At 40.9% G+C, this 12,746-nt stretch overlaps 1 protein-coding gene across 1 annotated transcript in view; it reads left to right on the top strand.

Moving 5' to 3' along the window:
• Nucleotides 1–12,746, top strand: part of FGFR1 (fibroblast growth factor receptor 1) — a 115,141-nt gene that overhangs the window by 56,672 nt on the left and 45,723 nt on the right. Inside the window, exons 3-4 of the mRNA XM_056570946.1 lie at nucleotides 8,298–8,561; nucleotides 12,331–12,417. Coding sequence (XP_056426921.1) covers nucleotides 8,298–8,561; nucleotides 12,331–12,417 — 351 coding nt within the window. The remainder of the gene's footprint in view (nucleotides 1–8,297; nucleotides 8,562–12,330; nucleotides 12,418–12,746) is intronic.

Genomic DNA, 12,746 nt, shown 5'->3' with positions numbered 1-12,746 from the left:
TTGTTATCTACTTATTTTTCTTTAATCCTCACTTTTTCCTATTTTTGGATGACATTTTGGTGGCTTCAGAACCAATTACCAGGTTTCCATAGAGTTATGGACTCAACATACAATGGTTTCAACATACAATGGTCGTCCTGGAACCAATTGATATTGTAACTTGAGGTTGCACTCTGTGTGTGTGTGTGTGTGTGTGTGTGTGTGTGTGTGTGTGTGTATATATGTGTGTGTATATATATATATGTATATGTATGTGTGTGTATATATATATATATATATATATATATATATATATATATATATATATATATATATATATATATTATATAATAATTTTGAACATGGTATGAATTGTTTGTTTGCCCTCAAGTAGGTTTATTATATCCAAGTGATCATTCAAGCTGTAACTTCAAAGGGAAAGTCAGTTCTAGGTATACAGTATGGCGATGTGACCGTTCAGCTTATTCTGTCAAGCAGAACAGGGTTAAACATTATCTGAGGTTTACAGGGGAAGAGTTGATGAGTGGTTCTCTGCCATCTGAGTTAATGAAGTATTATGTGTTTAGTGATACAGAAATCCTTCCTTTAATCAGCCGGACTGATATGTGCTGTAAAGTATTTTGCAGCTATGGAATGTTATTAGTAAAGGGTTTACGTACAACATACGTGACTGGTTATAGTGATGGAAAGTCTCCAACTGTCAAGGAGTTAAAGGGGTACTCAGCCTCTAGACATCTTATCCCCTACCCAAAGTATAGTGGATAAGATGTCCGATCGCAGGGGTCCTGCCGCTGGGAACCCCCGCGATCTCTGCCGCAGCACCCAAGAAATCCGGTGCACTGAGGGAACTTCGTTCCGTGACGGATGACTGGCGATGCGGGGTGGAGGCACGTGATGCCATGGTCACGCCCTGCTCGTGGCGTCACGGCCATGCCCCCTCAATGCAAGTCTATCGGAAGGGGCGTGATGGCCATCACGCCCCCTCCCATAGACTTGCATTGAGGGGGCGTGGCCATTTCATCACCTGCAGGGCGTCTTAAAGTGTATGGCTATAGCCTCAGGATGCCTTCTTCGAGGGCTATGATGCTTCAATGCATTCTGTTTTATCATGGAGTAAAAAAATGCACACAATGTCCAGTTGTTGGTATTGCTAAATCTCATTAAGTTGCAGTGGTCCCCCAACCATTTTTTTTTCCACTGACAGGTGGTTGAGTCATATTTAAAGGAAAGAAATTGTAAAAGCCATACAAGCGATAAAAAACAGGAAACCACTGGAAATGGTTCAATAAAACAATGCAGTAAAGTACCTTAAAGCTGCAAATGCATGCAATGTAAAGCCTAGCCGTGCATAACCGTAAGTTGTATTTAGTGACGGCCATACATATGTGGTCACCCATCTGCCAGTTAAGTTCTATAGTTTTGCTTTCAGTCATCCCACAAATACTGTGGGACAAATATTGTCCAAGCAGAGGGGTTCTCTTTCTTAGTGGCCTGTGATATGCAGGATCCGCAGAAGTCCATGTGGTTTTACCACACATGCACAGGAAGACCCCTCTAGCTCTCCTATATACTCTCTCCTCTTTCTACATGATAGACTGCCAATCATAGTGGATGGCAGCGTCCTTGCCATGCCACATGAGCCCACTATGAGCGGTGTATCTCCCTCCACCCCAACCAGCCAAAAGATGCTTCTATGAGCTACAGAGTGGCACGCTGACGAACTTAGATTTTCGGGAAACAAATGGACATGATTTTTTTTAATTTTTAATTTTTTATGGTGTCCTACTACAGATTACATTCATCATTATTTTTTTTATACCCTCGGGTGGCCTGTCATCGACTTTTAAGGCTTTTTCTTAGCACCTTGGGAGGAAACGCAGGCCTATTATTTACCTTTCTTTAGAAGGTCTATGGGGAAATGATAGCAGGGATGAGTTGTCCTACATGATACAGATTCTGAATACTCTACAATGAAATATATCAAATAACAGTGCCACAAAAGCTTAGGGTCAGGGGTTTATTATTTTAGATTTCGTGTGGATGGAGAGCATTCCTTTTCTTCTGCATGGTCTAGAAGAGTGGTCTCCAACTAGATCTGGCAAAACTTCAACTCCCAGCATGCCCGGACAGCCAACGGCTGTCCGGGCATGCTGGGGTTTGTAGTTTTGCCACATCTGGAGGTACTATATTGGAGACGACTGGTCTAAAAAAAAAAAAAAAAAAAATGTTCTGATCTCATTTTTTGTGAGTCTGGTCCTTGTGAACAGAAATGTTTGGGAATTTGTCTCCAAGACTTGAGATCTAGAGATGAGGTAACTTACAGTAAATTCGATTCGTCAAGAACTTCTCGGCTCGGCAGTTGATGACTTTTCCGGCATAAATTAGTTCAGCTTTCAGGTGCTCCGGTGGGCTGGAAAAGGTGGATACAGTCCTAGGAGACTCTTTCCTAGCAATGTATCCACCTTTTCCAGCCCACCGGAGCACCTGAAGGCTGAACTAATTTACGCAGGATAAGTCATCAACTGCCGAGCCGAGAAGTTCGTGACGAATCGAATTTACTGTAAGTTCGCTCATCTCTATTGAGATCCTTTTCCACCACCCTGCTGTGGCCCAGGCTTTTGTCATGGTGCTAGCTCTTGCCATATTTAGGATTTTTTTTTTTTACACAAAAAAATATGATGGCTCTAATATGTACTCCCTATATTGCATTATCCGGTAATGTTACACGAGCACTATGTGACGGCATTATTTATCTACTGTTGGGGCAGTATTGCTCTCCATTTTGACGGCGTTCTACTACATATTTCTTTTTTTTTTTCTTTTTTTTTGGTGGGCTTTTGTAAGAATGACCCCAAAAAACACTATCTTATGTTTCTATGATTGACCTGTTCACGTACTGTCGTCTTCGTATTGGCTAGAAGTAGCCCAGAGCGTGTCTGAAATAAAATCCTCTCCTGTGTCCATGGTGCCACCTGAGCTTCATCATTTACATCACTTGCCTGGAGCAAGAATTTGAGCTCTTAAGTTAATTTTCCCACCATCGCTCCTGTCACACGGAGAACAACAAGAGATTAAATAAGGCTCCCGCTTTGACTGTCAGAAGACCTGCACTTGGCAATAACCGAAAGTGATCGGCCATGTAACGTGTCAGAAGTACTGGCATCGAATGTCATTAAACAATAGAAAAAAATGGGCTTGTTTGGCATCTACAGCCCATCTGACCTTGTTTAGGACCTTTGCCGTAATGGCCCCATTATGGGTGTAACAGGGTTATTCACTTGTTTATCCATAATCTTAGGGTCTGCTCTAAGGGACAGGGTTTTATGTCCATATAAAGCAGCATAAAAAGAAAGCTGCATCTGTCACTTTGGGGAAAACTCTTCAAGATGAAGGACAAAAAAAACAAAACAAAGTGCTGTTAAAAATGCAAAACAGCTTGTGTAACCCTTTCTGATTTAAGAATGGTTACCTAGCAACCAATTTACCTTTTCTAAAGCTCCTTTTTATTAAAGCTTCTTGTAGTGAGAGCAAAGTAAATTGTAAATAGAACAAAAAGAAATTACCACTTCCATTTCTATTTCGCATAATGTTAACATGTTATGTAACACTTTTGTGCAAAAAAAATAAAATAAAATACAAAAACCATTTTCAAAGTATTTTACAGAAGCCCGAAAGGCCTCTTTGCAACAATATTATGGCACATAGTAGGTAAAGGGCTTTGTTACATATTTTACACTTTGACCCAGGAGCTACAAGTTACTATATTCTGTAATCACTTATCTTAGGTTACTAGTCATTTACTGAATATTAGTGTGTGGCGTGTGTGCATATATTCTTTTACTTTATTTATTTGATTTCTATAATTTTTTGTTTTTTTTTGCAGTTTATGGGTCGAACAAGGTAGTGGTAGACGTTGGAAGCTGGTGTGACCTAATATGCCCTTACACTAAAGTGAGCATGAGAGTCTATTCAGATGGTGCTTTTATGAGCAGAGTCCCGGAGATTCCACCTATTGGGTGGTGTTTCGGGGCACAAAGCTCTGGGAATTCAAGATTCTGACACTTCATTGTGCCGGATTCTGGTAGATACCACCATACTGAGGCAACAAATGGGCAAGAATGTGTGTGCATGGAAGGATGGCAATATATATAACTTACCTGACCTGCTGCTTTGTTTAATTTTTTTATAATTTTTTTTTCCAGGATTATTTTATTTTTTCATTGTTATTTATATTTTATTTTCATTTGATATGTCAGGTTGGGTTGCCCCTTATTTAAGATGTTAAAGTGGGTTGCCCTCTTTCAAGATGGTGCTGCACGCCATACACTGTTTGGTGCGCGTGCGCAAACGTAAGAGCAGGTCATTACAGAGATCACACTGCAGGGATAGCGCATCCCACTGGGACACGATGCCACAGTTACACACATGCTCATAGTAGCATGGATTACACATAAGGAGCATGTTTTTACAATGATAAATATCGCACTGCAGAGCGGCTCTGATACGTTACTATAGTTCAGTGCTTCTCAATTATTTTCTGTCATGCCCCCCCTAGGAAGAAGAAAACATTTCGCGCCCCCCCTGCGCGACTGTAAATAGTATCATTTGTCTATAAAATTGTTATAAGTACACCTCTGCATAACACTGTATCCTTATTAACGTATATGAGGCTCTGTGCGCTGACAACAAGCAGGGCTCTGTGCGCTGACAACAAGCAGGGCTCTGTGCGCTGACAACAAGCAGGGCTCTGTGCGCTGACAACAAGCAGGGCTCTGTGCGCTGACAACAAGCAGGGCTCTGTGCGCTGACAACAAGCAGGGCTCTGTGCGCTGACAACAAGCAGGGCTCTGTGCGCTGACAACAAGCAGGGCTCTGTGCGCTGACAACAAGCAGGGCTCTGTGCGCTGACAACAAGCAGGGCTCTGTACACTGATAAACACAGTGAACTCCGACATGGTGGGCTGCTGCGCTTAGACGTGAGGTCACGTCACCCCGGTGACGTGACCTCACGTCTGAACGTAGCAGCGCGCCACGCCGGAGTTCAAAGTGCCTCTCCCAGGCAGCCACACTGACAACCCAGGGCCATAAGTAAGATCCAGCCGTAGAGTTGCTCGGGTACCGACGCCGCTTGCGAGTGAGTCGGACCCCCCTTTATGGAGCCCCACTATTTGAGAAGCACTGCGATAGTTACACACACGCCTCTATTGCCTAGTATGGTTCTCAGGATGACGTACTTCCGGCGCGCATGCGCATTGAATTGTTTACATGCTGAATTTCCCATGTGGGCTCCGGGTGAGTGATTACCCCTTTCCAACTGTAAGACTATAGTTTTAAATGATCTAAATCACATGCACAGATGTCCTGAGACCTTATCAGGACCTTAATAAGGGTGATATATTAAAGGGATTGATGATTATATGATTTATTATAGTGCACATATATTGTTTATGTATGTCTAATTGGATACTGACACCGTACACGGAATTAATGTGTGATAAAGATGTTTTTCACATTTGATTTAAGTAGATGCCAGATTGGTATCCCTATATAGTGTGTGAAATACACCATTTGTACTGAGCTTGAGAAAGACCAGGAGAGCTGATTGAAACGTTGCTATGTGACATTCACTTTTTTTGATTGAATACATTTTCCACGTTTTTCATGGACTTGAGTGTTGCGGATATATTCCTTTTTCTGTTTAATTATGAACTCCTGACCCAGGTCTGACTTTTGCGTGCACCATAAAATTTTGGAATCTACCTGGGGAGTGCTGTTTTTCTTCTGATATGGATAAATTTATGTATGTATGTGTGTATGTATATATATATATATATATATATATATATATATATATATATATATATATATATATATATATTTATTTATATTTATATATATTTATTTATATTTATTATAATATAATTTTTTTTGTTATTTTTTTTGCCAGTGAACAATCAAAATAATGGCTGAAAATTGTTATAAGTGACTGGTTATTACTTGGTTGTGTAGTAAAAGTGAAATCTGTGAATACTTCTTCCTGATATTTAAAAAATAATAAAAGCACAACATAGAACTGTTTACCGTCTTGGCCATAGCTCGCTGTTTGATTCCTTCGCTATTGCACTTTGCCTTTTGAAAGTACACTCGGTACTGATTCATAGATAGTTGGACTCTGGCCTATGCCAGGGTGGTGTATAAAGGCTGCGTTTTAAAGGTCACCTTATAAGTTAGTTTTTCCAAGAATTAAAGAAATACATGTGTTTTTAATACTGTATTATATCGTATCAAAAGTCATAGAAATGTAGAAATGTCATCCTAAAAATACGGGTGTTTTTTCTTTTTTTCTTTCTTTTCCTTTTATTTTACATCTAGATTGATTCTGTCTTAGACTATGATCAGGCAGGTTGGCTTAGAACAAATATGATCACAATTTTGAAAACTAAGCCATTGTAAAATCTATTTTTTTATTATTATTTTTTAATAAAAAACAGCAACTCTCTTTTACCTTCCTCGCTCCCACTCTGCCGTCAGAATTATGGAACTCTGTGCCAGGCACTTCGGGGTTGGTGACATAACTCTACACGGCTGGTCATCAAATTAGCGTCTGAGGCGGGACAACGCATCGGCCATGTGATGTCATGACACCAAAACCCAGAAGAGCAGTGCCATGTGCCTCTTCCTGCTCCCCGGGCCCATTACATCTTACTGCCGCTCAGTGTATTACCAGCCAAGTTGAGACATTGCTGCAGCCGATGACTATCTGAGCCGCAGTGTGACGTGTCTGCACCAAAAGGGGGGAGAAGCCTGGGGCCAAAGGGGCTAGGATGGCAAGATCAGTGGCACCATGAGAGTAGTGGAAGTTTAAAAATTATTATTTTTTATTCTGGCAGCACGGGCATGATGGATAAAAAAAAATCACTGGAGTTCTCCTTTAATAATTTGTACCATTTTAAAGGGAAGTCATCAGCTACATTTTTTCCCCCTGTTTAGAGACACATACCGAAACATTTTCTGTTTTTTGGGCATACTCTGACCTTTTTGAAGAAGTAATTCCACATAGTGGGAGGCTGAGCTGTGAGCTTCATCTATTGACTTCTCTATCTAGTGTAATTTTACTGCAATTTTACTGCAATAGTGTTGACATCCCTCTCCAGTAGTTGCCTCCTTATCACAGCCAAAGCAGAAAGTCTCAACTTAATTTTTGGCCTAGTGGTCAAACTGAAAAACACAAGATTTCAGTATTATTTTAAAATCTAGGTAGTAGAATGGAAAAAAAAAAAATCACCACTAATTCCTAAAAGTGTAATGTAAAATCTTGATTTAAACCATAGGCTATTATATGATGGCACATTACCATGAACTGGATGTGGTAAAAAACTATTCTCTGTGCCAATAACTTCAGGTATATTGCTCATTTCAATGGAAGAACCTGTGTGTGTAAAGTTTGCTAAGGTTACGGTGAACTTCCTCTTATCTTATTGACACTGATAAGAACTGGGCTAAGAAAACATGTGGCTTTCTTCTTAAAGGGTTAGTCAAACAACTAGCCATTAATGGAGTTCCCGTTTTATAGTTGGCTATTTGTCATGTCTACACCGGAAAACTACCTGGTCAGAAAATCATAGGCCTTGGAGGTCTGGGAATATTATGAGGAGAGTTGACTTGAAACTTTTCTCCCATGGAGCATTGCTTGACAATAAGTCTATATGCACCTACTAGGTCTGTTCATTGTGAAATGGTGCTTGTGGGAGTCATAGAAAAAGTTTATGGTCCCTTTCCACAGGTCTGACATTCATTTGGTCTTGTATGTTCGCGTGATTGAATGAATATATATATATATATATATATATATATATATACATACATTGCGGCTATTGTATTAAGCTTTTCTAATATTAACACTAACATTTTCTAGCTTGCTATCCAACCTGTTCTTCACCCATGAAGTACCTGCTTAACTTTAATGTTTTCTACCCAAATCCACAGTATGGCGAATTTTGGGAATATTCACATACCATGGAAGTATCTGTTTGAAGAGTATTCTCAGTCCGGTCATACCTCAAAATTAACCTTTAGCCCCATAATGGATGACCTACCTTTATTAGAAACCCTTTGAGAGCTCCTCACCGGTTGTCTTATGATTTGGAATTACTTAATCTCCATCCAATCCCAACTCTTTTTTTTCCCACCCCTTACAAAAAGTAAAGGCATATAAAGCCTTATTTAAATAAAAAAAAAAAGATACATAAATAAAAAAATTAATTCAGGTTTTTTTTTTGTTTTTCCCCCCCGCATAGTTGGCCCCGAGTCTAAACAAGAAATGGAATCGTTTTTGGCTCATCCTGGAGACATGATAATTTTACCGTGCAGGTTTCGAGAGGATGTTCAGAGCATCAGCTGGGTGAAAAACGGAGTTCAGCTTTCGGAGACTAACCACACTCGCATAACAGGCGATGCTATCCAGATTCTCACCGCAAGGCAGGAGGATTCTGGGTTGTATGCCTGTGTTACTAGTGGCCCATTTGGAACAGATACTGTTTTATTCAGAGTTAATATATCAGGTTTGTAGCCGATTTCCACCTGATTGACATTGTTTAAATGTTTTTTGTGCTTTGTGGATTTTCCCCAAATTTTTTTTAAAGAAGGTTAAAATGATTGACCTTCCTAATATATTCAGATTCATCTCTGAGCACTGTTCTTAGATATATGGAAGGAGAGGAACAAGGTGTGCTTTATACAAGGCTCTCCTTTGTAAATCTGTTCTTGAAATGGTAGGGTTTGAATAAATCTGCCATGTTGGATTTTTCTTTTCCCGGCTGATTCTTCTGTTCTCCTTCGAGAGGTATGGCATGCAGCACCAGAGATGTCTTGTAGCTTCTTCTTCCTCCATAGAAATTAATGGGGATGGTGGTGATTTGGGGAGAGAACCTTCTGATTGAACAACTTTTGACCAGTATCTTATGGTCCCTAAGCTGCCAAGGTAGGGGAAAGTAGTGCTACAAGATTGGTGGAAGAAGAGAGAGGTTTGGTGCAGTGTTAGCCAATTGAAAAAGTTTATTTCTCTGAGACAGAGAGACGAAATGGCAATCTTAAAGGGGTACTCCGGCACTAAGACATTTTATCCCCTATCGAAAGGATAGGGGTTAAGATGTCTGACCGTGGGGGTCCCACCACTGGGGACCCCTGCAATCTTGCATGCAGCACCCACCTGTTAGCACTGCAGGAAGCACTGGAGGCTCAAAGTCTTATGCCTCCCGACCACGGGGGCGGAGTATCATGACGTCACGACTCCGCCCCTTTGTGCCGTTACGACCTGTCCCCTCAATGGGCGGAGGCGGCCATCACGCCCCTTTCCATTGACTTGTATTGAGGGGGCGGGACATGACCTCACTCCATCCCTGTGGTCTGGAGGCATAAGACTTGAAGCCTCCATTGCTTCCTGCAGTGTTAACAGGTGGGCGCTGCATGCTAGATTGTGGGGGCCCCCAACGGCGGGACACCCGTGATAAGACATCCCCTATCCTTTGGATAGGGGATAAGATGTCTGATCGCAGGGGTCCCGCTGCTGGGGACCCCCATGATCTCTCCTGCAGCCCCCCGAGTAATCAGCTCTCCGGAGCTAAGTTCGCTCTGTGGCTGATGACAGGGGCCGGCAGTTCGTGACATCATGGCTCCACCCCCTCATGATGTCACACCCCGCTCCTTAATGTAAGTCTATGGGAGGGGGCGTGGTAAGTCATGCCCCTCCTATAGACTTGCATTAAAGGAGTGGGGTGTGACATGAACCGCCGATCCCTGTATCGTGAGTCATCAGCCACAGAGCAAACCTAGCTTCGGAGAGCTGATCACTCGGGGGGGGGGGGGGGGGGGGGCTGCAGGAGAGATTGCGAGGGTCCACAGCAGCAGGACCCCTGAGATCAGACAGATGTCTAGGTGCGGAGTACCCCTTTAATATGATACCATGCCTGAAGAAGAACTTTTGGTTTGAAAGCTCGACGTGTAATATCATTACTTTTATTTTTGGTGGCCATTAAAGGGTATCCTTTTGGCAAGACTGTTGTTCCAACTCTCTCTGAGAGCAATAAGATTGGTAGAGAGACCGACACTTAAAATATGTAAATGTGGCTCATGTATTTGCAAATGGCTTGAAGGTTTTCAATGGCCCAATGTAATAGAGATACACCCTACTATGATTGCCACAATGTCCATTGTTTCATTCCATGTGACATGCAAATGCCTCCCTGCAGTATATCTGTCTTGTGAATGGCCTTTGCAGACTAATCTACAATGAAATGCATAGCATTAACACTTCCTATAGAACTGGTGGAAAGGCCCTTCAGGACCCCTAACTGCTTATTTAATTTCCATTATTGACCAAAAGATTTTTTCTAATTGCAAATAACTTATGTCTTGGCTGAGCTTTTATAGGTTTTGTACAGATAAGACCCTTATGGGCCATAAGGTGCCTATAACATCGGAGACAAGGTGCTAAGTGTTTTCTTATCAGACCTTTCTTGGCCATTTGGTTCCATTCCTTTTGAAATTTCCGATAAGTTTAATGTGGTCTTTTTGTGTCCTGACATGTCTTATCAGTTTTTGGCTTGACACCTCTGAAATGGAGATTTTTTTTGTTTGCCAATTGTCTATAGGCCATGGTATTTAAAAAAAAAAGAAAAAAATGTTAATTTATTTTTATTTTTTTTGGGGGGGGGGGGGGGGGGAGAGATTGGGCTTTGCTTTCAAATGTTTGTTTTCGGTTTGTTGCTGCTCTTTCCATTTTCCTTTTTAAAGGGGTACTCCGTTGAGAAACATTTTTTTTTTTTTAATCAATTGGTGCCAGAACGTGAAACAGATTTGTAAATTACTTCTATTTAAACATCTAATCCTTCCAGTACTTACCAGCTGCTGTGTGCTCCAGAGGAAGTTATTTTCTTTTAAAATTTATTTTCTGTCTGACCACAGGGCTCTCTGCTTCATGTCATGATCTGTCCAGAGTACAAGCAAATCCCCATAGCAATACAAAGAGGTGTCAGTAAAGAGCATTGTGGTCAGACAGAAAAGAAATTCAAAAAGAAAAGTACTTCCTCTCGAGCAAGGATTAAGATTTTTAAATAGAAGTAATTTACAAATCTGTTTAACGTTCTGGCACCAGTTGATGAAAAATAGTTTTTCACCGGAGTACCCCTTTAAAGGAAACCTGTTACTATAAAAATGCTGAAAAGATTCAGTAATTTGCAACCCAATGTCATCTGCATTCAGGAGTCCATTGGGTGTTGTTGCTTAATGACAGCCTTTCCTTTATGAACATGTGTACAGACCCAGACTCCTAAGCATGAAAGGAACAGAGATTTTAATGATTAATATACAAGTTACAATTATATATCAATCTGCTCAGCTCCACCTGCTCTATAACCTAATACTATCAGATCAGATAGAATGTTCAACATGACAGGTTCTTTTTTAATTTTATACCTCAGGTCCATTACGATATTCTTGTCATATCTGCCAAACACCTATTATTCAAGTGGCCGGACTGAGCTATCGAAAGTTACCTACACGTAGATAAAGGTCACTTAAATGGCCAATTTTTGATCATTTTGGATGCCAATCATTTGTGATTTTATACGCGAACAGTTGTTGGTAATGGCAGCAGTCAGACTATTGTCCACCAAAAATGTCATCTGCCTCAATGCAGCCGATTTGTTGACCAGTTAGCGCAAGCTCATTCTGAAGTTATGGGTTTTATATACAAAAACATTTGCACATCACATTTTATTTGCTTCACATTATTGTGAGAAGGAAATCAAGCAATCGGCCAACAGAAAGTTAAAAAATATTTAAAAAAAAACAAAACAAAAACATCCATTTGGGGCCAAGATGGAACAGATGTCTCTATGATCCTGGGTGGCAGGAAGTAAAAAGATAATAAAAAAAATGGGGAGAAAGTTTTCCATTAGCTCCCAGATGACAGGTGGTCTGTCAAATGTTGGCTGTCACTATGGACTACAACAGGTTAAACTGTCCTAATATAATTTTACTACTGTTTAATATTTCATGTGCCTCGTGTTACAAAAAGTTGTCCTTGTTACCCATAGGAAGCAATGCATTATATTTGTTTCAAAGCTGAACTGTTGTGGGCAACAAGGCTATATTTGTAGGGCCATCAGGCCCTTCGAGTCAATGGTATTTCTAGATTGTTCCAACATATGAAACCATGTGTCCTAACCTGAAGGTCTACCTCAAATTATACTGGTGATTCTACTCCTGTTTGATTTTGCCATAAATAAAAGTTGATGTACTGACTAAAGTGTTCCTATTGTGCCGTCATAGATGCACTTCCATCTGCCGAGGATGAAGATGACGACGACGATAATTCTTCTTCGGAAGAGAAAGCTGCAGAGAACTCCAAACCTAACCGTAAGTTATAAACTGAAGACCTTTTCTATGGTACCAAGTTGTGCCCAAATCTCTAAGGAGCTTTCTGCTGGGGCAGGGCTGGCACATGTGTCCTTGGTGCCAAGAAGACCCTCTGCCCTGGTTAGAGTATTTAGACACTGAACTTAGCGCAGCCCCATATTCATATAGCATCATGGGAATTGAGGGTATGGGCAGTTATAATGGCACATAGGAATTCATTACATTTTGGACTAGTTTCAACACCAGCAAAACCTCTCAGAAAGGAGGGCCACGACTAATGTTCTGCCACCTATAGAAAAAGTCACTCCGAAAAATCTCTCAAATTTGAT

The sequence above is a fragment of the Hyla sarda genome, chromosome 4 (assembly GCF_029499605.1).
Source record: "Hyla sarda isolate aHylSar1 chromosome 4, aHylSar1.hap1, whole genome shotgun sequence".
Taxonomy (NCBI): domain Eukaryota; kingdom Metazoa; phylum Chordata; class Amphibia; order Anura; family Hylidae; genus Hyla; species Hyla sarda.
The sequence above is the reverse complement of the archived record's forward strand: the minus strand, read 5'-3'. Positions and strand labels throughout refer to the sequence as shown.